The sequence below is a fragment of the Acipenser ruthenus genome, chromosome 1 (genome assembly GCF_902713425.1).
Source record: "Acipenser ruthenus chromosome 1, fAciRut3.2 maternal haplotype, whole genome shotgun sequence".
NCBI classification, from domain to species: domain Eukaryota; kingdom Metazoa; phylum Chordata; class Actinopteri; order Acipenseriformes; family Acipenseridae; genus Acipenser; species Acipenser ruthenus.
Genome location: NC_081189.1, coordinates 119,464,472 through 119,487,764, shown reverse-complemented (window position 1 = coordinate 119,487,764; position 23,293 = coordinate 119,464,472). Strand labels below are relative to the sequence as shown.

The window sequence follows — 23,293 nt, the reverse complement described above, 5'->3', positions numbered from 1 at the left end:
TGACTTCTATTATATGTAAACTTATGGAAACTATAATAAGATCCACAATGGAAAATTACCTATATGGTAACAGTATCCTGGGAGACAGTCAGCATGGTTTTAGGAAAGGGAGATCGTGTCTAACTGACCTGCCTGATTTTATTGAGGATGCAACATTGACAATGTATAATTGCAAAGAATATGACATGGTTTATTTAGATTTCCAGAAAGCTTTTGACAAAGTCCTGCATAAAAGATTAAATCTCAAACTGAACATCGTAGGGATTCAAGGAAATGCATGCACATGGATTAGGGAGTGGTTAACATGTAGAAAACAGAAAGTACTGATTAGAGGAGAAACTTCAAAATGGAGCGAGGTAACCAGTGGTGTACCACAGGGGATCAGTATTAGGTCCTCTGCTAGTCCTAATCTACATTAATGATTTAGATTCTGGTATAGTAAGCAAACTTTCTTTAATTTGGAGATGACACAAAAAGAGGAGGAGTGGCAAACACTGATGTAGCAACAAAGGTCATCCAAAATGATTTAGACAGCATTCAGAACTGGGCAGTAGAGAGTGACATGAAGACGGGACTCCCACGGGACCCACGGGATCCCCGCGGTATGGGAAAAAAATGGTGTTCAATTTTGCGGGATGGGACGGTACAGGACTGAAGCTCACGGGAACAGACGGGACCGGGAAATAAAAAAAAATAAACCTCTCAGGACGGGCAAGAACGGGATTGAAGCTTCCGGGAATGGGAAGGAACGGGACTACTCTGCACCAGCAGACAGGAAGAGTGTTTTTTTGCTCTTTAAAGACATAAGAGCCTGACATGGAACTTGACTGTTACCATAAACATACAAAATAATATTAACAGGTCTCACTTGAACATTTAATCACATTCATTTTACCAAATTATGTTTAATCGAGCTACAATTAATCAAATAATACCTGGAAAAACACAGAGGGCGATCTCCATTTCCTGGTGTGGGGCCAGGCGGCTGTGATCTTAAGCTCCTTGCATCTGCCAGCATGGACAGCGACAGTGAAAGTGAGAGTAGCCTAATTCCATCAGTTCCAGACACCTCTTATGAATGTGAACCATGTAATGATGGATATAATGTAGAGAGAGAAAACAGGGATTGTCTCCCATATCAATTTGAGCCGTATGCCTCCGAATCAGAAGGGTCAAACTCGGAGAGAGACTCCGACAACACCAACGCAGACGGACCAGAGGGACAGCAGATATCTGCGGAGAATCAGCGACTTGGCAACACGGAATGGTTAATAAAAACCCTTATGTTTAACACAGATTGATACTTAAAATATTTCTTATTACCCATAATTGTATAGTTATGTCAGTCATTTAGTTAACAATATTGATACATGAATTATTAATACTAGCAGAATAACCGAACGCGGTGGATTGCTACTGGCGTGTATTTAACATATCTCTCTCTATATACATATGTACAGTATATTAAAGGATGTGCAAATCATAATGCAGAGATGTCAAAGGCTACGATTTGGCCGTAGCAGCTACTATTTTTTGGAGGTTCTGCTTTGGTGCTACGTTGAAGGGGTATGTACAATACTATGATTTTTAATAAATAAATACATGATGGACACTCCCTGAACGTTTATGAAATATTATTTCAGTACCATGTTTTTTTGTTATTTATTTTTTTAATGAATTAATGGTTCGTAATACTGTATTTCACTGACAGTTTATTGTGGCATTGAAAATCTCTGAGCTGGGTTGCTTAGTAACCGATTTAGAAATTGAAACTGCCGCACAAAACTCTAAACAGTTGTTTTTATATTACCGGATGTAGATATGACATCATTATATTGCACATGGTGCTTATAAAGACCCTGTGCTTGCACTGTATTTTTATTCTGAAAAAACTAAAACTAAAAACAAATTACTAGTAGTATACCGGTAGTGTTTAATGTAAAACCCTATAAACCCTAATTTCATACATGAATACGAAAATATCTGTACCTCCAAATAATAGTTGATCTCTATTTATCACGGGATGAGCTGGGACGAGATTTTTTTTTGACAGGACAGGATGGGACAGGAATTAAAAAAAAAAAAAGAAGTTACGGGACGGGACGGGAAAAATTTGGACAGGATTGGAAATGATTACTCTTTCATGGGATGGGATGGGACAGGAACATATTTGACAGGACAGAATGGGACAGGATTGGAAATGATGACTCTTAAGGGATGGTACAAGAACATATTTGACAGGACTGAAGTCTAATTCCCGTGTCACTCTCTCACATGGCAAATGACATTTAATAGAGAAAAGTGTAAGGTACTGCACACAGGCAATAAAAATGTGCATTATAAATACCATATGGGAGATACTGAAATTGAAGAAGGTATCTATGAAAATGTTGACTCAGAAATGTCTTCATCTAGACAATGTGGGGAAGCTATAAAAAGGCCAACAAGATGCTTGGATATATTGTGAGAAGTGTCGAATTTAAATCAAGAGAAGTAATGTTAAAACTTTACAATGCATTAGTAAGACCGCATCTAGAATACTGTGTTCAGTTCTGTTCATCTCGCTACAAAAAGGATATTGCTGCTCTAGAAAGAGTGCAAAGAAGAGCAACCAGAATTATTCTGGGTTTAAAAGGCATGTCATATGCAGACAGGCTAAATTAATTGAATCTATTTGGTGTTTAACAAAGAAGACTACGCGGTGATCCGATTCAAGCATTCAAAATTCTAAAAGGTATAGACAATGTCGGCCCAGGGGACTTTTTGACCTGAAAAAAGAAACAAGGACCAGGGGTCACAAATGGAGATTAGATAAAGGGGCATTCAGAACAGAAAATAGGAGGCACTTTTTTACACAGAGAATTGTGAGGGTCTGGAACCAACTCCCCAGTAATGTTGTTGAAGCTGACACCCTGGGATCCTTCAAGAAGCTGCTTGATGAGGTTCTGGGATCAATAAGCTACTAACAACCAAACGAGCAAGATGGGCCGAATTGCCTCCTCTCGTTTGTAAACTTTCTTATGTGCTTATGTATGCGCTCACCCACCGGTTCGCCTGTCGTTGAACTCCGCTAGCAGCTCCTCTCTCTGCCGGTGGATGTCCTCCAGCTGCTTGTGGTTCTGGTCGCTCAGCGTGATGATGGCGTTCTGACGCTTCTGGGTCCTCTTTGCCATGTATGCCATGTACTCTTGCTGGTGAGGCATGGACATGGGGTGTTAGTACAAGGTATGGAGTTAGTATAGGGTGTTAATACAGGGTATAGGGTGTTAGTGCAGGGTACGGAGTTGGTATAGGGTGTTAGTGCAGGGTACAGAGTTGGTATAGGGTGTTAGTACAAGGTATGGAGTTAGTATAGGGTGTTAGTACAGGGTATAGGGTGTTAGTGCAGGGTATGTGGTGTTAGTACAGGTCATGGAGTTGGTATAGGGTTAGTACAGGGTATAGGGTGTTAGTGCAGGACATGGGGTTAGTACAGGGTATAGGGTTAGTACAGGGCTTGGGGTGTTAGTACAAGGTATGGCGTTAGTATAGGGTGTTAGTGCAGGACATGGGGTTAGTACAGGGTATAGGGTGTTAGTACAGGGTATAGGGTGTTAGTACAGGTTATGGAGTTGGTATAGGGTGTTAGTACAGGTTATGGAGTTGGTATAGGGTGTTAGTACAGGGTATAGGGTGTTAGTGCAGGGTACGGAGTTGGTATAGGGTGTTAGTACAGGGTATAGGGTGTTAGTGCAGGGTACGGAGTTGGTATAGGGTGTTAGTACAGGGTATAGGGTGTTAGTGCAGGGTACGGAGTTGGTATAGGGTGTTAGTACAGGGTATAGGGTGTTAGTGCAGGGTACGGAGTTGGTATAGGGTGTTAGTGCAGGGCATGGGGTTAGTATAGGGTGTTAGTGCAGGGTATGTGGTGTTAGTACAGGTTATGGAGTTGCTATAGGGTGTTAGTACAGGGTATAGGGTGTTAGTGCAGGGTACGGAGTTGGTATAGGGTGTTAGTACAAGGTGTGGAGTTAGTATAGGGTGTTAGTACAGGGTATAGGGTGTTAGTGCAGGGTATGTGGTGTTAGTACAGGTTATGGAGTTGGTATAGGGTGTTAGTACAGGGTATAGGGTGTTAGTGCAGGACATGGGGTTAGTACAGGGTATAGGGTTAGTACAGGGCATGGGGTGTTAGTACAAGGTATGGCGTTAGTATAGGGTGTTAGTGCAGGGTATAGGGTGTTAGTACAGGGTATGGGGTTAGTGCAGGCTAGATTCTCAAAGCTCTTTACTCCAAAAGGAAATCCAGAGGAAAGAAGACCTATTACAATTCTAATTTAGGACTTGTTGGCAGCTCCAAATCTGATTTTACAACATCACTATTTGGTGGGATTTTCCTTTCTGGTACTTACGCTCTCCATGCGGGTCTTGTGCGTCTCCTGCTGCAGAAACTCATTTTCTTGACGCCTGAATTCATTAAAGCTTAAGGATCAAGACAGATTAAGTTACATCCAGCCCTGCATAAAAAAACCAACTACAATGCCCACCAAACCCCTACTGGACCACATTCCGAGAATCCCCAAACAACACTCGAGTCTTCGTGCTCACTTATTTGCTCATATTGAGAAGGAAGCTTTAAGTGAGCACTGATGTTTCTGGATGGGAGCGTATGTCTGTTCTCATCACTATGAACCATGATGCCAGTTGGTTGGCCGGTGACATTACAATGAACCCTTTTACACAGAAAGGGTTCGACATAAGGGAAGCTAGGTGTAGTGTGATAGATAAGCTAGGTGTAGCGAGATAGATAAGCTAGGTGTAGCGGGATAGATAAGCTAGGTGTAGCGTGATAGATAAGATAGGTGTAGTGTGATAGATAAGCTAGGTGTAGCGAGATAGATAAGCTAGGTGTAGCGAGATACATAAGCTAGGTGTAGCGAGATACATAAGCTAGGTGTAGCGAGATAGATAAGCTAGGTGTAGTGTGATAGATAAGCTAGGTGTAGTGAGATAGATAAGCTAGGTGTAGTGTGATAGATAAGATAGGTGTAGTGTGATAGATAAGCTAGGTGTAGTGTGATAGATAAGCTAGGTGTAGTGAGATAGATAAGCTAGGTGTAGCGAGATAGATAAGCTAGGTGTAGTGTGATAGATAAGCTAGGTGTAGTGTGATAGATAAGCTAGGTGTAGTGTGATAGATAAGCTAGGTGTACTGTGATAGATAGGCTAGGTGTAGTGTGATAGATAAGCTAGGTGTACTGTGATAGATAAGCTAGGTGTAGTGTGATAGATGAGCTAGGTGTAGTGAGATAGATAAGCTAGGTATAGCGAGATAGATAAGCAAGGTGTAGTGAGATAGATAAGCTAGGTGTAGTGTGATAGATAAGCTAGGTGTAGTGTGATAGATAAGCTAGGTGTAGTGAGATAGATAAGATAGGTGTAGTGTGATAGATAAGATAGGTGTAGCGAGATAGATAAGCTAGGTGTACTGTGATAGATAAGCTAGGTGTAGTGTGATAGATAAACTAGGTGTACTGTGATAGATAGGCTAGGTGTAGTGTGATAGATAAGCTAGGTGTACTGTGATAGATAAGCTAGGTGTAGTGTGATAGATAAGCTAGGTGTAGTGAGATAGATAAGCTAGGTGTAGCGAGATAGATAAGCTAGGTGTAGCGTGATAGATAAGCTAGGTGTAGCGAGATAGATAAGCTAGGTGTAGTGTGATAGATAAGCTAGGTGTAGTGAGATAGATAAGCTAGGTGTAGTGTGATAGATAAGCTAGGTGTAACTTCTTTGAATCTGAACTGATGCTGAAACCAGGTGAAAAGGCCTAAGACCCTGTGTTCTGTAAACTAGTCAGTATTTTCCAGTCTACTTTGAGATTTGTTCACAGCTTAGCTCTACCGTGTTCATCCTGAGAATAATAAGAGGGCTCCTTGGATGAGGAAGTTTGTGCTTCCTTTTCCTTTGTAGTGCTTGCCTGGCACATTGTCTGCACTCAACAATGCTCTGCCTGTCCAGCATTTGTTTGTGCCCAGGTGTAAAGGATACAGCCTTTCCGCCTTCCTCTTTAGCTCGTTCAGATGATTTGTTAGCTGCTCGTACCTGTAACGTACAGCAGATAACACAAAGTTTATCCATCTCTATAGGAATGTCAGCTTTGTAGTATTCCTTGCCTTGCTAGTCTCTCTTTACCTGACTAACACAATACAAATATAGAGATATGTTATTTTAATTAAACCGACAAGGAACACACACATAAAGATACTGTATCACCATGTGAATATTATTTAAGACTGATATTTCCGTCATATCTTATGTTTTGGTAACTTTTTTGATATAAAAACAAACAAAAAAAAACTTTTATATTAACCCTTATAAAAAATGTACCAGGGTTCTTTAGGAATACTAGAAGTCTTATTCAATGTTTCAGTGACTGTGGTGTTTTACCATTGAAGAAACACAAAGCACAGTAAAGTATGGTTTTAAGCACCATATGAAAAACATGAACTGAAAGAAAAAGAAAAACATTGAACAAATTTACTATGGAAGTGCGTGTGTGTGTGTTTGTGTGCGTGTGCGTGTGTGTGTGTGTGTGTTTGTGTGCGTGTGCGTGTGCGTGTGTGTGTGTGTGAAGCTGAACCCTGTGAACTCTGTTTCCACTATGTATTCCTAGCAATATCTAAACACTATCAATGTCTTGGCGTGAGTTATAATGTTGTTCCAGATACAGAACACACACAAGGTCAAATGCATCCCAGTTTATCAATTCATTGATCCCTCTGTTGATAACAGAGTAGCTTGCAGCAGTGGCTTCTTGATATGTGTGTGAGACTCACAGACCCGGACTATCACAGATTGCACCTACTCTCTCTGCAGCAGGGCCTCTCTGACAATGGCAGGCTGTGCGCTCCCCACACACTCCGAGCGCTTGTCCTTCCCCGGGCTCTTAGAGGCGGTGCTAGACTTCTTCTTCTTCTTGGGCATTGCTTCTGTGACCTACGGCGCGGAGGCAGGGGCTGGCGTTGGGGGTGCTGGGGTGGTCAAGACATCAATACCTGGATAATCTGGAGGAAACAAGCACAATATGGTCTTAAGCTATTGTCCTTTTGATATTAAAAATGTGAATCCTTAAATACTGGAAAGGAGAGAAATGTCCATCTTGCACAGAATGGAAACATCTAGCTCTGTGTGTATTACAGCTGGTGCGGCTCTACCAGACAGATACAGGAACATTAAAGGTACTTCCTTAAAATGAACTACAAAAATAGATAGATGTCATACAGTATATTACTGTCAGATTACTACAGTGACTTAAAAAAAAACAACACGTCGTAAAATTTGTTGTCATCCTGATCCTATTATGTAATAATTATCACTGAAGGTATGGTCATGGGTTGTGGGTTTAGATTTATACATGTATGAAAGTTATGTATTTGGATGGATATATATATATATATATATATATATATATATATATATATATATATATATATATATATATATATATATATATATATATATTAGATTAAAGTAAAATGTTGGTTCCTTATTCGCGGTGTAGTTGACAAAGCGGCGTGTCCTTTTTCTGTGTGTTTTAACTCGCTTACACATCTTGCTCAATTAATATATTGCTACTACTTAAAAAAGAATCGCTCCTTCTTTATATATATATATATATTAATAACAAATCTGTATCAGCAGCATAGCGGTACCCTATATTACCCACTTGCTTTGGGACAAGAAAAAGGACACGCTGTTTTGTCAACTATACCGCGAATAAGGAACCTTGAATAAGTAACCAACTTCCAGGTGGTCTTAATGACCATGCGCAAATAATGCCTGAGGGGAAATATTACTTTAAAGTTGAATGCTTGTTTTGTGAACATATTTGAAATGACAAAACAGGAGGCATACTGCAGCAGCTTTGAATTGTATTTCACCAGTCAATAAACATGTTAACTGCACTTGTTGATTCTTAGCGTGACTGTGTGCTGTGCGCTCCCTTTGAATTTTAAGCATGCCCCCTCCCCCACACGCTTTTCCTTTAACGACAACTTACGCCCATGGGGGTTGAATCTGCAGAATCCGATTTAACTTACAATGCTTACCTGTGCTTCAACAAGCTTTACATTTGTTAAGCTACAGACGTTTGTCAATGAAGTTATAGTATTTCTAACTGTAGCAGTATTGAGTGTTTAATAAGAAGAAGAAGAAGAAGAAGAAGAAGAAGAAGAAGAAGAAGAAGAAGAAGAAGAAGAAGAAGAAGTTACTGTATGGACGGATATTAAAAAAAAAAAAAAAAAAAAAAAGAAAGAAAATACTGACTATATATTTCGTACGCCCCCAACCACAAACTCATAATTAGTTTCAACACATTCTTTTGACAGCTACGCTGCAAAAATGATTGCAGTAAAGTCATTATCCACGCAACACGTACCTCTCTCTCTTGAATCTTCGCTCTCGGATTTACAAACCGCTGCTCCACAATCAAAGTCGCCTCGGTTACCATGGCACATGAACAACAAATTATCTCACCGGACGTCATCAACCAACGCCAGTCAGATCGCTCAGAAAGAAAAGATTCGGTAACCATGGCAACAGTAATACCTTTCAACTGTTAAGCATCTACTAATAAAAGCTGTAAAATTAATAGATTTTATTTAAAAAAAAAAAAAAAACTTAAAACCTTGAACACGAACAACAACAAACAAATATAAAGATACCTGGCAGGTAAGAGTAACATATTTAGTTAGTTTCATTGTAAGATTTCCTTAGCAGCTGTGATTTATTCTTGTGTATGTCTTAGGCTCAGCAGCATGGAAGTCATTCGCAGTGAAGAGAATTTTGAAAGTAAACTACATCAGAGCTACAAAATACAATAAAAACAACCAAGTAAAAAAAAAAATCGTGTTACAAACAAATTCCTTTCAAACAATCCAGAAGGACTGGTTGCTGATTTTGCTCTACATGACTGTTCTAGATCAAAAAACAACATAATACTCTATACAGAGCACACTTCTGCTTTATTCTGTGCGTTTTTAAAAAACATAAAAAAGCGAGGCATCTGCAATGGTCGACAGGTTAGTGTGTGTAATGAGGAGGACCCCGAGGCCACTCTGTTATTAACATCTATCACAACAAAACAGTGATGATCCAGGGCAGCAAAGACAGCCTGAGCTATATAAGACCCTCAGACAGAAAGCCCATGAAAATATGTGATACACAAACAGCACAATCATCTGAGACCAACCGAGCTATAGACAAAAGCACAGCACAGCTTCCAGCACACACACACACAGCACAGACTGAGGACACAGCCTCCAGCACACACACACAGACACAGCACAGACTGAGAACACAGCCTCCAGCACACACACACACAGACACAGCACAGACTGAGAACACAGCCTCCAGCACACACACACAGACACAGCACAGACTGAGAACACAGCCTCCAGCACACACACACACACAGACACAGCACAGACTGAGAACACAGCCTCCAGCACACAGACACAGACACAGCACAGACTGAGAACACAGCCTCCAGCACACACACACACACAGACACAGCACAGACTGAGAACACAGCCTCCAGCACACACACACAGACACAGCACAGACTGAGAACACAGCCTCCAGCACACACACACACACACAGCACAGACTGAGAACACAGCCTCCAGCACACACACACACACACACAGACTGAGAACACAGCCTCCAGCACACACACACACAGACACAGCACAGACTGAGAACACAGCCTCCAGCACACACACACAGACACAGCACAGACTGAGAACACAGCCTCCAGCACACACACACACAGACACAGCACAGACTGAGAACACAGCCTCCATCACACACACACACACACAGCACAGACTGAGAACACAGCCTCCAGCACACACACACAGACACAGCACAGACTGAGAACACAGCCTCCAGCACACACACACAGACACAGCACAGACTGAGAACACAGCCTCCAGCACACACACACACACACAGCACAGACTGAGAACACAGCCTCCAGCACACACACACAGACACAGCACAGACTGAGAACACTGCCTCCAGCACACACACACAGACACAGCACAGACTGAGAACACAGCCTCCAGCACACACACACAGACACAGCACAGACTGAGAACACAGCCTCCAGCACACACAGACACAGCACAGACTGAGAACACAGCCTCCAGCACACACACACACACACACAGCACAGACTGAGAACACAGCCTCCAGCACACACACACAGACACAGCACAGACTGAGAACACAGCCTCCAGCACACACAGACACAGCACAGACTGAGAACACAGCCTCCAGCACACACACACACACACAGACACAGCACAGACTGAGAACACTGCCTCCAGCACACACACACAGACACAGCACAGACTGAGAACACAGCCTCCAGCACACACAGACACAGCACAGACTGAGAACACAGCCTCCAGCACACACACAGACACAGCACAGACTGAGAACACAGCCTCCAGCACACACACACAGACACAGCACAGACTGAGAACACAGCCTCCAGCACACACACAGACACAGCACAGACTGAGAACAGAGCCCCAGCACACACACACACAGACACAGCACAGACTGAGAACACAGCCTCCAGCACACACACACACACAGACACAGCACAGACTGAGAACACAGCCTCCAGCACACACACACAGACACAGACTGAGAACACAGCCTCCAGCACACACACACACACAGACACAGCACAGACTGAGAACACAGCCTCCAGCACACACACACACAGACACAGCACAGACTGAGAACACAGCCTCCAGCACACACACACACAGACACAGCACAGACTGAGAACACAGCCTCCAGCACACACACACACACAGACACAGCACAGACTGAGAACACAGCCTCCAGCACACACAGACACAGCACAGACTGAGGACTCAGCCTCCAGCACACACACACACAGCACAGACTGAGAACACAGCCTCCAGCACACACACACACACAGACACAGCACAGAATGAGGACACAGCCTCCAGCACACACACACACACACACACAGACACAGCCTCCAGCACACACACACACAGACACAGCACAGACTGAGAACACAGCCTCCAGCACACACAGACACAGCACAGACTGAGAACACAGCCTCCAGCACACACACACACACACAGACACAGCACAGACTGAGAACAGCCTCCAGCACACACAGACACAGCACAGACTGAGAACACTGCCTCCAGCACACACACACACAGACACACAGCACAGACTGAGAACACAGCCTCCAGCACACACACACACAGACACACAGCACAGACTGAGAACACAGCCTCCAGCACACACACACACACAGACACAGCACAGAATGAGGACACAGCCTCCAGCACACACACACACACACACACAGACACAGCCTCCAGCACACACACACACAGACACAGCACAGACTGAGAACACAGCCTCCAGCACACACAGACACAGCACAGACTGAGAACACAGCCTCCAGCACACACACACACAGACACAGCACAGACTGAGAACACAGCCTCCATCACACACACACACACACACACACACAGCACAGACTGAGAACACAGCCTCCAGCACACACAGACACAGCACAGACTGAGAACACAGCCTCCAGCACACACACACACAGACACAGCACAGACTGAGAACACAGCCTCCAGCACACACAGACACAGCACAGACTGAGAACACAGCCTCCAGCACACACACACACAGACACAGTACAGACTGAGAACACAGCCTCCAGCACACACACACAGACACAGCACAGACTGAGAACACAGCCTCCAGCACACACACACAGACACAGCACAGACTGAGAACACAGCCTCCAGCACACACAGACACAGCACAGACTGAGAACACAGCCTCCAGCACACACACACACAGACACAGCACAGACTGAGAACACAGCCTCCAGCACACACAGACACAGCACAGACTGAGAACACAGCCTCCAGCACACACACACACACACAGACACAGCACAGACTGAGAACACAGCCTCCAGCACACACAGACACAGCACAGACTGAGAACACAGCCTCCAGCACACACACACACACACAGACACAGCACAGAATGAGGACACAGCCTCCAGCACACAGACACAACCTGGTGTTGTGAAATGTCCTGCATCCCCTGGGATTTCTGCATCCCCTGGGATTTCTGCATCCCCCGCTCTTCGGGTCTCATCGGAATGCCTCCTTGCTTTCTTTCACTTCACATACACGCGCAGCTCTGAGACACATGGCAGTTGTGTGCTGTTTTTATTTTACCAGGGGTCACAAATGGAGATTAGATAAAGGGTCATTCAGAACAGAAAATAGGAGGCACTTTTTTACACAGAGAATTGTGAGGGTCTGGAACCAGCTTCCCAGTAATGTTGTTGAAGCTGACACCCTGGGATCCTTCAAGAAGCTGCTTGATGAGATTCTGGGATCAATAAGCTACTAACAACCAAACGAGCAAGATGGGCTGAATGGCCTCCTCTCGTTTGTAAACTCTCTTATGTTCTTATGTTTGAATCATGAGTGCATTCTCTTGACGTAAAGTCACCTGTTGTAGTTGAATTCTATTATTATTATTATTATTATTATTATTATTATTATTATTATTATTATTATTATTATTATTGTATACAGTTATAACCTCATATTTGGCACGCTCTGTCTTTCAAGGCTTAACATTAAATGAGACACTAGTTCACTAATTTATTTTGTATTTGGTGGTTTTATGGTTAATTTGTTGTGTCAATGCCATGACTTTCTGGGAGAACCCCAACTACTTGTACGTACATTGTACAGCACGCTGTGTGAAATTATGGTTCATAACTCCTGCATATTAATATTAACAACTGGCAAATCATTTCGTCATGAGCTTCTTTACTTCTTCGTATCAAGACTTTCCTGGGGTGCAACCCCATTCTCTTGTGAGTTTGTATGTAGGAGTTATAACTCATTGTATGATGTAGCATGCTGTACAATATACCGCGAATATTGATGAGTATTTTGCGTGTTCATAACTAGAGATTACTAACAGGCAGTTGTTTTGTTTTAACATTGTACCCCTACCATGCTAGGTAAGAGATACCAACTATTGTGAGGTGTTATGTGGTTTCTCCCAAATGTAACCAGTTATGGGACCCCAAAGAGGATTCAGTAGGAACAGCACATTCACCCCAAACCCAGTTAGCATATTTTTGGTTTCCAATTTTGCGTTTGTCAATTAGCAAGCCAGGTTACACAAAGTATTATAGCAATTACCAAAGTAGCTGGGGTTCCCCCAAAAACTAATGGCATTGACACAACAAATTAACCCTAAAACCACCATCTGTATATACATTTTTAAATTTGTATTTATTTATACAGAAGATGTACCCATTGAGACCGAGGCCTCATTTACAAAGGGTCCTGTTAAACAATAAAACAATTACAATACAAGCAACATGTACTTATTGTATTGTATAAGTGAGCTAAATAAAGGAGCCTGCTGGTAGAAAAAATATTTTAGCCTACTGGTAGAAAAAAAACAACAACAAAACAAAGAAAAAGCACTCGTTTGAAACGTTAACTATGTATTTTTAAAACATGTCATAGAAGAATACAAATAGCACACTACTATTAAGTGTTAGTATTGTGATAGAAAGCCAGGAGACGTTCTGAAGAGACCCGAAGGCCGAGGGGATACAGAATTTCAGCGGGGTGCAGAATATTTCATCTCACCGGCGCACTTTCACCACTAGATGGCGGTACACACTGTTATCAGCTGCTGCTTACTGTCCAAGTCATTCAATACCATGCAGCAGACTATCTCTATGAAACACCAGGAAATTCGCTTTAGATGGAACTCTTTTGCATACTTCTCCTTGAGACCACATGCATCGATGCACAGTGTATTTAATGGGAACATTTCATACGCCCTTCAGATAGTAATATTGATGCGTCCTAACACAGTGCATACAGTGGCAGCAGTAGAGATGCAGCTAGTCTTATAGTAATATTGATGTGTCCTAACACAGTGCACACAGTGGCAGCAGTAGAGATGCAGCTAGTCTTATAGTAATATTGATGCGTCCTAACACAGTGCACACAGTGGCAGCAGTAGAGATGCAGCTAGTCTTATAGTAATATTGATGCGTCCTAACACAGTGCACACAGTGGCAGCAGTAGAGATGCAGCTAGTCTTATAGTAATATTGATGCGTCCTAACACAGTGCACACAGTGGCAGCAGTAGAGATGCAGCTAGTCTTATAGTAATATTGATGCGTCCTAACACAGTGCACACAGTGGCAGCAGTAGAGATGCAGCTAGTCTTATAGTAATATTGATGCATCCTAACACAGTGCACACAGTGGCAGCAGTAGAGATGCAGCTAGTCTTATAGTAATATTGATGCGTCCTAACACAGTGCACACAGTGGCAGCAGTAGAGATGCAGCTAGTCTTATAGTAATATTGATGCGTCCTAACACAGTGCACACAGTGGCAGCAGTAGAGATGCAGCTAGTCTTATAGTAATATTGATGTGTCCTAACACAGTGCACACAGTGGCAGCAGTAGAGATGCAGCTAGTCTTATAGTAATATTGATGCGTCCTAACACAGTGCACACAGTGGCAGCAGTAGAGATGCAGCTAGTCTTATAGTAATATTGATGCGTCCTAACACAGTGCACACAGTGGCAGCAGTAGAGATGCAGCTAGTCTTATAGTAATATTGATGTGTCCTAACACAGTGCACACAGTGGCAGCAGTAGAGATGCAGCTAGTCTTATAGTAATATTGATGCGTCCTAACACAGTGCACACAGTGGCAGCAGTAGAGATGCAGCTAGTCTTATAGTAATATTGATGCGTCCTAACACAGTGCACACAGTGGCAGCAGTAGAGATGCAGCTAGTCTTATAGTAATATTGATGTGTCCTAACACAGTGCACACAGTGGCAGCAGTAGAGATGCAGCTAGTCTTATAGTAATATTGATGTGTCCTAACACAGTGCACACAGTGGCAGCAGTAGAGATGCAGCTAGTCTTATAGTAATATTGATGCGTCCTAACACAGTGCACACAGTGGCAGCAGTAGAGATGCAGCTAGTCTTATAGTAATATTGATGTGTCCTAACACAGTGCACACAGTGGCAGCAGTATTGATGCAGCTAGCCTTGCTATTTTGCATGTTAATTAATCTTGTTTGTAAACCACGTGATTGCCATTGTGTTCCTCCCTGACCTTTGTTAATAATAGCCAGTCTGTTATAATTATGTTGTTTCTTCTCAGTATACTGTACTATATATATATAGCATTCATTTGTATAACGTTTCAATAAGTCCAGCTGGAAGTCAGTCATGAAAACAGAGCTCTCCTCTGTAAGTAACAGATATCATGAAATCAGAGCTGCCTCTGTAAGTAATTGTAATTCGTTACTAGTTCTATTTCCTGATTTTATCAGTCAGGCTCAGTAAAGTGGAGGCATCGCTGCGTTATATTGTTATTGATTCATGCATGTTGGGTTTTGGTATTCTATATTTTAAAATATATATGTCAGAAGGCTGGGATAGGGAAATACACCACACTTACCCATTATTATTAATATAGAACCCAGGTCCCTGTGAAGCATAGCGCCGATACTGCTGTACTAAAGAGCTGGACTGCCTTGCAGGAGCAGATATCGGGCTTAAATCTTCATGTTTAGATTGTGCCACCTATCAGCTCTGACCCCTACCCCCGTGCACGCTACACCATTAATTCATCATTTTTAAAGGTTCAGTCCACTTTTTTGTTTTAAAAATAAATTAGCAAGCGCTATATGTGTATGAAGTTCACACATGGGAGTTTACAGTAACATACGACCAGTGTTCAGAATTTCAACAGCTGATTAGCAGGTAGAAAGCAAGCATTTCAAACAGTTTTATAATTAATTATAAAGCCTTGTATGTCTCACAGTGGACTCGCGTGTATGTCTATCATTGTGGCTCGTGTCTTAGTCTGAAATGTAAAAGTGGCTCATGCCCAAGAAAATGTTGGACCCCCCTGCCATATTCAGCTCTTACACAGAGAGGGTATCACCACAGGACAGGTCAGATGATGCTAACTGTAATAGACTGCATCAGTCACTATGCACCATGTACCATTACCTACATAAGCTGTGGCAGTATTATGCACAAACTGATAGCGATAACAGCTCTTGGCCCACTTAGATACATTTTCCAAGAGATCTTCGAGGTTTGGTTCACTGTTTCTACCATTCCCGAAGATTGTGGGCGACAGGCTGCATGTAAGCGATGCTGAAAGCCCAATATTTTTTTTATTTCACTGTAAAATGTGAGCCTGTCACTTTCTGTACTTTTGGGCAATCCCCACCTACAATACACCTGTCCCCACAATACTCTTGCTGTTGCTGTGGCTGTGCTGCATTTCATTGGAAATGCTTCTATCCATTTTGAAAATGTGTCGGTTACTACCAGGAGGTTTTTGCCTCCCTTAGCAGGTTGCAATGGGCCTTGTGGGTACTATTGTAGGCAGTTAATATATTCTTAAGAGCAATAAATTAAAGGACCTCCAAAAACTGTAGGGGATAAAGAAATACCTTCGATAGTCAAGATCTCGGTGGGACCTCTACAATAAACAGTGTCCTATTATAATGTACAAGCCCGTTTTTAATATCGCTGTCTGAAAACGATGGCGGATTTACACGTTACAACAAGCCAAAAATAGAGCACATTCCAGACTGTTCAAAGTTCATAAATTGTGTATGTTCAACATGAGCGAATGACTCAATACTGGGAATCTCTTCTTAGAAAGATGATATTTATTAAGCATGCAACAATATAAGTTTGAAAATCACACAAAACAGTTACACAATTAAAATCACATTAAAAGCATTACAATGAGAACTAAGGTTTAAAACAACAATTTACCAAAGAAATACCAACACATACTGACACAACAAGGGGTCACACAATACCTGAATAGATATTTAAGAGTATTGTTACCTAGCCTGGAAAGCAGTCACTTTCAGCATTCTGTTACCTTGTGTTTCTCTGAGTGTCAGGGCCCCCAACCTTGATGGATAAATACTGAGAGCTGAGGGCTCCAGGTGCAGTCTTGTAGTTTCTTAGAATCTGAGCAAGCAGGGATCCGCGGTCAGGGGATAGCACAGAGGGATAATGCAGGTCTGGGGCAAGCGTAGCGGGGTAGAGCTGGGGTCTCAGATTAGAGGGCAAGCGTAGGGGGGTAGAGCTGGGGTCTCAGATTAGAGGGCAAGCGTAGGGGGGTAGAGCTGGGGTCTCAGATTAGAGGGCAAGCGTAGGGGGGTAGAGCTGGGTTCTCAGATTAGAGGGCAAGCGTAGGGGGGTAGAGCTGGGGTCTCAGATTAGAGGGCAAGCGTAGGGGGGTAGAGCTGGGGACAAGGAGCTGGGGCTAAAGCAGGGGGTTTTATACTTTTCAAACAAAGAGATTATTTGAATTTCCCGCTGCATGCTCCGATTGGCTATTTGGTAGCGAATGGGCTTGAAATCTTGATTGATCACTCCCCCCTTCATCTGTCTGATTAGTTCATTATCATAATCTGGAAAGGGGAAACTTTTAGAACGTGCATAACTTTTGCTAAATAATTCAGATTTTATTTTGAATTCCCGTTATTTTTACCATAAGAAATTTCATTTCTTTAGACACCAAACATGTTGGGTTGCGACTTTGGTTAGACATTGCAGACAGTTTAATTCTCTTAGGGATTTATTACCTGGGTTATTCTATACTTGTTAGGCAATTTAAGAATAAAAACACTTGCATCTTGTACTCATAGTGGTATTAAATCAATACGATGTGAAATTTGTCTTAAATCTCTAAAAATTTAAGCTATTTTTCTCTCTTTTCAGACTCCAATGCTAAACTACCTCTCTCACTAGACGGGTTAATTAAATCATGGAGACGGTTTTGATTAGCCTTTTGTTTCCTGAGTGCCTGGTGCATTCAAGGTGTTAGGTTGATCGTTATCTCTAGGCAAAGCCCTAACCACTACTCCACACTGCTGCCCAAATTCAACTTGCAATTATTATTATTATCGTAATCACAAACATAATTGCAATCATAATCATAATCATAATTACAATCATAATCACAATCATAATTGCAATCACAATCATAATTACAATCATAATCATAATCATAATTACAATCATAATCACAATCATAATCACAATCATAATTACAATCATAATCACAATCATAATCATAATTACAATCACAGTCATAATCATAATTACAATCATAATCATAATCATAATCATAATTACAATCATAATCATAATCACAATCATAATCACAATCACAATCATAATCACAATCATAATTACAATCATAATCATAATCATAATTACAATCATAATCATAATTACAATCATAATCATAATCATACTCATAATTACAATCATACTCATAATCATAATTACAATCATAATTGTAATCATTATTATAATCATAATCGTAACCATAATCATAATTGTAATTATTATCATAACCATAATCATAATCATAATCGTAACCATAATCATAATTGTAATTATTATCATAATCATAATTGCAATCATAATGAAAACCATAATAATAATAAGAAGAAGTCATTTTCTGTAAATGTGCTGCTGCTGCTCGCTTGCATCTCCTCTGGAGTCGGCACTGCAGCTGGTGCACAGCATTCTTGCCTGGAAAAGACGAAGCCAGTAATGAGACATTAATTCAAATGAAAAAATACACTGACTAAATCAAGGTTGAACTCAATTGCTTCTTGTTATAAAACTGTAATAGTGATAGTACTAGAGAGGCAGATTATGTATTATTGCCTAATAAAGTGTTCTGTTTGGGAACCCTGCTATGCAAAGAAAAGCAACACTCTTGTGGCAGGGAGAGCCCTGTCACTGGTTCCTGCACAGGGGTGTGCAGCTGAGACACGTTGCTGGGCAACTTGTTGGGTAGTGAGGCTCGCCCAGGGCTGAGCGAATCAGGAGGTCTGGATTGGCTGGGGGGCGCGTCCATGGATGCTGAGCGGATCAGGAGGTCTGGATTGGCTGGGGGGCGCGTCCATGGATGCTGAGCGGATCAGGAGGTCTGGATTGGCTGGGGGGCGCGTCCATGGATGCTGAGCGGATCAGGGGGTCTGGATTGGCTGGGGGGCGCGTCCATGGATGCTGAGCGGATCAGGGGGTCTGGATTGGCTGGGGGGCGCGTCCATGGATGCTGAGCGGATCAGGGGGTCTGGATTGGCTGGGGGGCGGATCAGGGGGTCTGGATTGGCTGGGGGGCGCGTCCATGGATGCTGAGCGGATCAGGGGGTCTGGATTGGCTGGGGGGCGCGTCCATGGATGCTGCGCTGAGTTCAATAATCGGCTGTGCTACAGCTCGGGGTTACTGCATGGCCGCTGACACACAGATGAGCGATGAAACGAAAGCTTGCTTTGTTTACAGAATGTCTGCTCTGCAGGAACTACTACACGAAACCCTTCCACTGCAAGACGGTGCTCGTGAAGGCATTGCCCAGCCGAGTCCGTGTGAAGAGGCAGGAGTCCCTGTGAGAAAGACGGGACTCCGGGAGCCCAGAAGTAGGTCAGTTCAGGGGATGTTGATCCCAACCAAGTATAGAGAGGGTTACCGTAGTGTAGCAGATTCCTGGAGCAAGACGTTTCTTTTAATGAGACTAGCGCTCACCATTTGGGTGGCAAACTTTTATTTGTAGCTTTGTTTTCATTATTAAATGTGACACGATTGCTGGTATCTTAGTGTCAGCTCTTGTGTGTAATTAAATCTGCGAGCCTGTGCAGCATGTTTCAGTAACCTGTGTATCTTTAAATAAAAAAAAAACATGTTCCTCCCAGTTTTCATGTGTCATTTTTATTTGATATTATAAAATGACCCCTGCATGCATTTAGAAATGTGGCCACGTCATATGAGAAAAGACATACACATTAATTTTTCTACACTTCGTTTGATAGGCAGCCATGCTCAGAGAGTGATGTACCTGTCAGGGATAAGTCACCTCTCCTCTTCCTGATTATCCAGCATCCACCCCTGGAGCGGGGGGAGGAGAATCTCCCTCTTCTCATTCCTCCTTTGATAGCCTGTTCCCCTCCCTGGTGATAAAGATCTCGCTTCTTTGGGTCTGACAAAACGCTGTAGGCCTGAGAAACACGTATGAACTGCAAAAGGGAAAAACTGAAGTCAAATCTCCACAACAAACATTTCCAAGCTAATGTCAACTCTTACACTGTGGGTTAAATGATGCTTTGTGCTCGCTTTAACATTTCTAGTTGTGAGTTCTAAATGATGCTCAGTGTTTCTTTATGATAATAAAAAGGTTTATGCGGTTAAAGAAGATATGTTTTTGCAACTGAATTCCTGCCACCACTGATCTCTCTGCCTTGTTCCTCTTGAATCCACCACCCTCTCTCCCTCCTCATTAATGATGTGTTTATTAAGCCTTTATCCAAGGTGACTTACAGAGACTAGGGTGTGTGAACTATGCATCAGCTGCAGAGTTACTTACAACTACGTCTCACCCGAAAGACAGAGCACAGGGAGGTTAAGTGACTTGCTCAGGGTCACACAATGAGGCAGTGAGTGAGCTGGCATTTGAACCGGGGACCTCCTGGTTACAAGCCCTTTTCTTTAACCACTAGACCATACAGCTTCCTCATGCACTAAAAACCTCTGTGTCACCCTCGACCACTCAATATCCTACTCTCAGCACATCTCTACTCTGGCATGCTCCTGTCGCTTCTCCCTCAGCAACATATGCAAAATTCACCCCTTCCTCACTGATTACTCCACACAGCTCCTAGTCCATGCCCTGGTACTGTCCTGCCTTGATTACTGCAACTCTCTCCTGGCCGGCCTCCCTGCCTCTGCTATCCGTCTGCTCCAGCTCATCCAAAACTCTGCTGCTCACCTTGTCTTTTCCCTTCCTCGTTTCTCCCTCACTACATCACTGCTCCGCTCTCTGCACTGGCTCGCTATCGCTGCTCACATCCAATTCAAAACTCTTGTACTCGCCAATCGCTGTCTTGACCTTTCTGCTCCCTCCTAGCTCCAGACTATTATTTCTCCCTACACCCCCTCTCACCCCCTCCTCATAATGAAAAAGCGTCTCCTGACAATCTGAAAACTTCTCTGACATAGGCTCATGGTTATATTAAGGAAGATTAAATAGTCTTCCTTTCATAAGTAGAGAGTGACAACATTTCATTTGATCAGAAAATGAATACAATTTAATCTTATTACAGTTTGATCCATGCCTCAGTCTACAGGAGAGACCAGGGCTGGCTGTCACAGCGCTCATAACTATGACACTAGATGGTGCAGGCAGGTGATACTAACACTGAAACGTGTGTTCTATTGTCTGGAACTCAACCATCTTGTAATTTGAGGTCAATTCCAACTAACATAAAGGTTAGCACATATTTCATTTTTTTCATACCCAAAGTAAAAACTGTCTATCTTGTTATTTATGTTATAACTCTTAGTTGTACTGGAGTTTTTTTGAACTGATGGCCATGTTGAATAGAACCTGATACTGGCTATCTTTTGGTGTACAAACAAAACTAGTAGGTTCTCCCAGTAGTACTGAGAGAATTCATTTATCATGTACAGTATGGTTGGGGGAGGTTGTCACATGTAAATCCTATAGGAAGTCTTATATTTTTTCTTTCTACTTTTTTTACAGCAACATGTGGGATATGTCACCATATGATGCTTATTTAAGTTATTTACTGTTTGTCCTCCGGTTCTGTGGAGGCTGTGGTATTATTTTGTAGCATGGGTCAACATTTCAAATATATATAGGTCTATATTTTTTATGTTCACATAAATAGTAAAAATACAGTTTTGTACGTGAAGAGTTATTCTTCAATATAACGAGGAACAGATCCTCGCAGAATGTCACCAGATTGAGGAAAATAATAAATAGTAAAAAGTGTGACAACCAGCCCCGGTCTCCCCTACTGTCAACTCAAAAAAATAAACTCCAGCCAAGAAATTAGCCTTCATAAAATGCACAGTTATCTAATATAGATTGTCAGAAGACGCTTTCTCATGATCATTGATTGGTACTGAAAAATTGAACAGGCAGAACATTTTATCATGCCATTAGTAAGTTTAGCTTGGTGCTGCAAAATTACGTTAGCCCTTAGTGCCTGATTGATACACGCAACCAGTAATTATAATAACTATAGTTATTTTCTGAGGGAAAACTAAGGGTGTGTTACACTTACATGAAAACATCGTATTTTTTTGTTGATGAGGAATGGGGAGAAAGTGTAAATCAGTTTATGAATATTCAAAAGAAAACAAATGTTTCGAAGTATACAAAAAGCCAAATAGCTAAGGTGACCAGATTTTCAAACCCTAAACTGGGGCAGTATGGAACTATTGCCATAAGTGAGGTTTGCTTGTTGTAAACTACTCCAACATGTGCTGTGCCTTTAAGTTTCAGAAAGTGCACTCTGTGCTACCCACATGTACACTGTATATATCATTATACAGCAAGCAAACCTCACTTATGGCAGCATAGCAAGAACAGAAAGTCACTTAAAAGAAAATATTAACTCCAGCATTGAGTTAATTAAACTAGCGTGTATGGGGGAAGGCAGCAGTAGGGCTGGTATGTGATGTAATCACTCAAAAAGACATAAACCCGATATACGCTGCTTGCAAAGGAGCCATCTCTTTTGTACAGCGAGAGGTCCCGGGTTCACGCCCGCCCTCCGCCTGTGTGTGGATTGCCTCGCCCTGTGTGTGATGCGCCTGCCTGCGTTAACCAAGATCGCTACAATTACATATATAAATAAACAAATAAATAAATAAATGTGGACAATTATGGACATTTAGGCTGTTACAGGTTTACTGAATGTGATAATATATTAGAATTTGACAGTAACCATTATTAACATTCAGTAAAAATAAAATATAAAAAACACACTACCAGTTCTGAACTCTCTCTAACCAAATAATGCTGTGTCACTGCTAGGTTTCCCCTAGTGTTTCCACGCACACGCTCACATCGGTAAACTACTTTCCAGAAGGTTCTAGGGAACTCCAGCATCAGCACAGAGGAGAGAATACAGGTCTTTAAACTTACTTTTGTCAGGGTGGTATTTCACAGTCAGTTTTTTGTACGCCTTCTTCAATTCTTCCAGAAACACACTGGGCATCACACCAAGAATGTCGTAGAAACCAGTTTCACTAACCCTCTTGCAGTCTTTAAATGAAAATAACAA

The 23,293-nt window shown here is 42.2% G+C and overlaps 2 protein-coding genes across 3 annotated transcripts in view; both read right to left on the bottom strand.

The window, feature by feature from the left end:
• Window positions 1–8,512, bottom strand: part of ccdc166 (coiled-coil domain containing 166) — a 15,474-nt gene extending 6,962 nt beyond the window's left edge. For both annotated transcript variants that reach the window (XR_004547455.3, XM_034035056.3), the window contains exons 1-5: window positions 8,420–8,512; window positions 6,848–7,046; window positions 6,031–6,084; window positions 4,392–4,446; window positions 3,047–3,191 (exon numbers count right to left, since the gene is read on the bottom strand). Coding sequence is in view for 1 of the 2 variants with exons in the window: in XM_034035056.3 (XP_033890947.2) it covers window positions 3,047–3,191; window positions 4,392–4,446; window positions 6,031–6,084; window positions 6,848–6,966 (373 nt within the window). In the remaining variant the exon portion in view is untranslated. The remainder of the gene's footprint in view (window positions 1–3,046; window positions 3,192–4,391; window positions 4,447–6,030; window positions 6,085–6,847; window positions 7,047–8,419) is intronic.
• LOC131737101 (dnaJ homolog subfamily A member 4-like) lies at window positions 6,979–23,293 on the bottom strand (the record flags this gene model as incomplete). The annotated part of the gene is made up of 6 exons (XM_059023868.1): window positions 6,979–7,046; window positions 18,551–18,730; window positions 20,041–20,218; window positions 20,463–20,474; window positions 20,770–20,773; window positions 23,151–23,293. Coding segments are annotated over 6 exons (585 nt in total), but the record flags the coding sequence as incomplete, so codon positions are not given.